The sequence below is a fragment of the Rhea americana genome, unplaced genomic scaffold (genome assembly GCF_003343005.1).
Source record: "Rhea americana isolate MKP2758 unplaced genomic scaffold, rheAme1 scaffold_69, whole genome shotgun sequence".
NCBI classification, from domain to species: domain Eukaryota; kingdom Metazoa; phylum Chordata; class Aves; order Rheiformes; family Rheidae; genus Rhea; species Rhea americana.
Window position 1 is genome coordinate 4,407,875 of NW_028186856.1, and position 1,952 is coordinate 4,409,826.

General features: G+C 56.7%; 2 protein-coding genes across 2 annotated transcripts in view; one reads left to right on the forward strand and one right to left on the reverse strand.

The window, feature by feature from the left end:
* Positions 1-522: 522 nt before the first annotated feature.
* LOC146586495 (histone H2A-IV-like) lies at positions 523-1,366 on the reverse strand. Its single transcript, XM_085321370.1, has one exon. It carries the CDS (start codon positions 1,307-1,309, stop codon positions 923-925), a length of 387 nt encoding a protein of 128 aa, XP_085177496.1. The 5' UTR covers positions 1,310-1,366; the 3' UTR covers positions 523-922.
* A 239-nt stretch (positions 1,367-1,605) lies between these two features.
* LOC146586496 (histone H2B 1/2/3/4/6-like) overlaps positions 1,606-1,952 on the forward strand; it is an 812-nt gene continuing 465 nt past the window's right edge. The window contains exon 1 of the mRNA XM_085321310.1: positions 1,606-1,949. Coding sequence (XP_085177436.1) covers positions 1,642-1,949 — 308 coding nt within the window. The 5' untranslated portion in view covers positions 1,606-1,641. The remainder of the gene's footprint in view (positions 1,950-1,952) is intronic.

Below are 1,952 nucleotides of genomic sequence, written 5' to 3' on the forward strand. Positions count from 1 at the left end.
TTTATTCCCTTATCTGGTCTCTCATGACTAGTCTGTGTGGTTACTTCTTCCCTGCAAAGTTCTCTGGCCCTTCTACTTCCTTATCTTCTACTCTGGAATCAGGCATGTGGTTCCTTTGTTTCTTTCTTCTGTGTCCGATGGAGAGGGTTAAAGTCCATGTCCCTGCTGGTGCTCCTCAAATGCTAAACTGCTTAGTTCTCTCTAGGGTCCATAATCTTGCTGGCTTAAAAKGCTCTGGGATCTTCTTTTCCTTGAGCAGGTGAAAGTTAGCCTTAGCTTATGGCCTAAGGCTTCAGCAAATATAGCTACTAATGCTAAGCAATTAACTCCAGACAGCTTCAATCCAATAGTCCTTTACTGCGATGCCATCATTCTCTACTTCTGGTTAATAAATGCTGCAGTAGACTCTTTGCAGGAAAGCTAGAACTCTCTTCTAATGAGGCACCACATTTATTCTCTAATCCTAAAACCAACAAACAAAGTCTTTTCTCCATTTTATTCATTAGGAATGACCAGGCTACATTAAAGCATAACATCTTTTATTAAGGAGGAAAGTGGAGGAAAAGAGTAATCYGCATGATTCTACAAGAACAAAATGCAGCTTAACTTTTGTGCTTGAGTCTCAAAAAAAGCAGGGTGTACCTTTTGATTAGAATCCCTTCTACTACTCCTCCTTCCCAAGAAACCCACATAGTTAGGGCATTGCCCACATGCTGGATTATGCACTTTCTATCTTCACCATGTTGCAGGAGGCCAAACATTAAGTATTGTGGAAAGCAAAGAAACTGCTTACACAGCTAGGTCTGCATTCGCTGACAGATGCACAGCCGTTTGGAAGGACTCAAGCTTTTWTGAACATTATGACTGGCTCTGGGGAGAGCCTTCTGGAGTCTTGTTTCCTAAAGAGTCCAAAAGGCGTTCACTAGGCCTTAGCCTTGTGGCTGTCGGTCTTCTTGGGCAGCAGCACCGCCTGGATGTTGGGCAGCACGCCGCCCTGCGCGATCGTCACCTTGCCCAGCAGCTTGTTGAGCTCCTCGTCGTTGCGGATGGCCAGCTGCAGGTGCCGCGGGATGATGCGCGTCTTCTTGTTGTCGCGCGCCGCGTTGCCCGCCAGCTCCAGGATCTCGGCCGTCAGGTACTCCAGCACGGCCGCCAGGTACACGGGGGCGCCGGCGCCCACCCGCTCYGCGTAGTTGCCCTTGCGCAGCAGCCGGTGCACGCGGCCCACGGGGAACTGGAGGCCGGCCCGCGACGAGCGCGACTTGGCCTTGGCCCGCGCCTTCCCGCCCTGCTTCCCGCGGCCMGACATCCTGCGTCCGCGGAGCCGGGCCGGCCGCCTGCGCCGCTCTCCTCCAGGCGCGCCGGGGCCAGCGGCGCCGCTCGCCGCAGGGTGAGCAGCAGGTCTTGGCGGCGCAGCCAGGGGGCAGGCGGATCGGCCTCCGACCAGTGCGGCGCGTCGAGAGCGGCGTTGTGACGCCTCCGTCTTCCCCTGACCAATGGCAGCGTGCGGGCGGAATGCTGCTGATTTGCATAGCGCAGCTATAAATAGCGGAGGGCGGCGGCGGCGGCGGCGGCGGCCGCTGCACTGCTGGGCGCGCGGCCGGAGCTGCTGGTGCGGGGACGTGGTAGCGAGGGGTCGCGATGCCTGAGCCAGCCAAGTCGGCGCCCGCGCCCAAGAAGGGCTCCAAGAAGGCGGTGACCAAGACGCMGAAGAAGGGCGACAAGAAGCGCAAGAAGAGCCGCAAGGAGAGCTACTCYATCTACGTGTACAAGGTGCTGAAGCAGGTGCACCCGGACACGGGCATCTCCTCCAAGGCCATGGGCATCATGAACTCCTTYGTCAACGACRTCTTYGAGCGCATCGCCGGCGAGGCGTCGCGCCTGGCGCACTACAACAAGCGCTCGACCATCACGTCGCGGGAGATCCAGACGGCCGTGCGGCTGCTGCTGCC